General features: G+C 54.1%; 1 protein-coding gene across 1 annotated transcript in view; it reads right to left on the bottom strand.

The window, feature by feature from the left end:
- Prrt3 (proline rich transmembrane protein 3) overlaps positions 1-388 on the bottom strand; it is a 4,855-nt gene that overhangs the window by 1,860 nt on the left and 2,607 nt on the right. The window contains exon 3 of the mRNA XM_033768070.1: positions 5-171. Within this exon, the coding sequence (XP_033623961.1) occupies positions 5-171 (167 nt within the window). The remainder of the gene's footprint in view (positions 1-4; positions 172-388) is intronic.

Raw genomic sequence — 388 nt, forward strand, 5'->3', positions numbered from 1 at the left:
TGGAAGCCGGGTCGGAGGCGGTGGAGCTGGCCGAGGGCTCCGGTGCCAGTGGCTGTCCCAGGGCTCTCTGTGTGGTGACTCGAATGAGGCCTCGGCGAGATGTTGAGGGGGCCTGGACTGGGGGTGCTGGGGGATGGCTCTGGGGCCGCCCTGGCCACTCCTCAGCTCCATCTGTAACAAGAACAATATTAAAATAGCCTCTGCTAAGTGCCGTTGATTCTTCAGCTCTCTCTAGTGTGGACTGTGTGTTCTTCAGCGTTTCCAGGTACACCTGGCAAATGGAGACAGCACCTACCTCACAGAGCCACTTCACCTTGGTGCCCAGGATGAGGATCAGCATCCTGTTAGGACTCAGCTGTTTTTTTTTTTTTTTTTTTTTTTTTTTTTT

This window comes from Fukomys damarensis, unplaced genomic scaffold, assembly GCF_012274545.1.
Source record: "Fukomys damarensis isolate Sample0158 unplaced genomic scaffold, DMR_v1.0_HiC HiC_scaffold_24, whole genome shotgun sequence".
Classification (NCBI taxonomy): domain Eukaryota; kingdom Metazoa; phylum Chordata; class Mammalia; order Rodentia; family Bathyergidae; genus Fukomys; species Fukomys damarensis.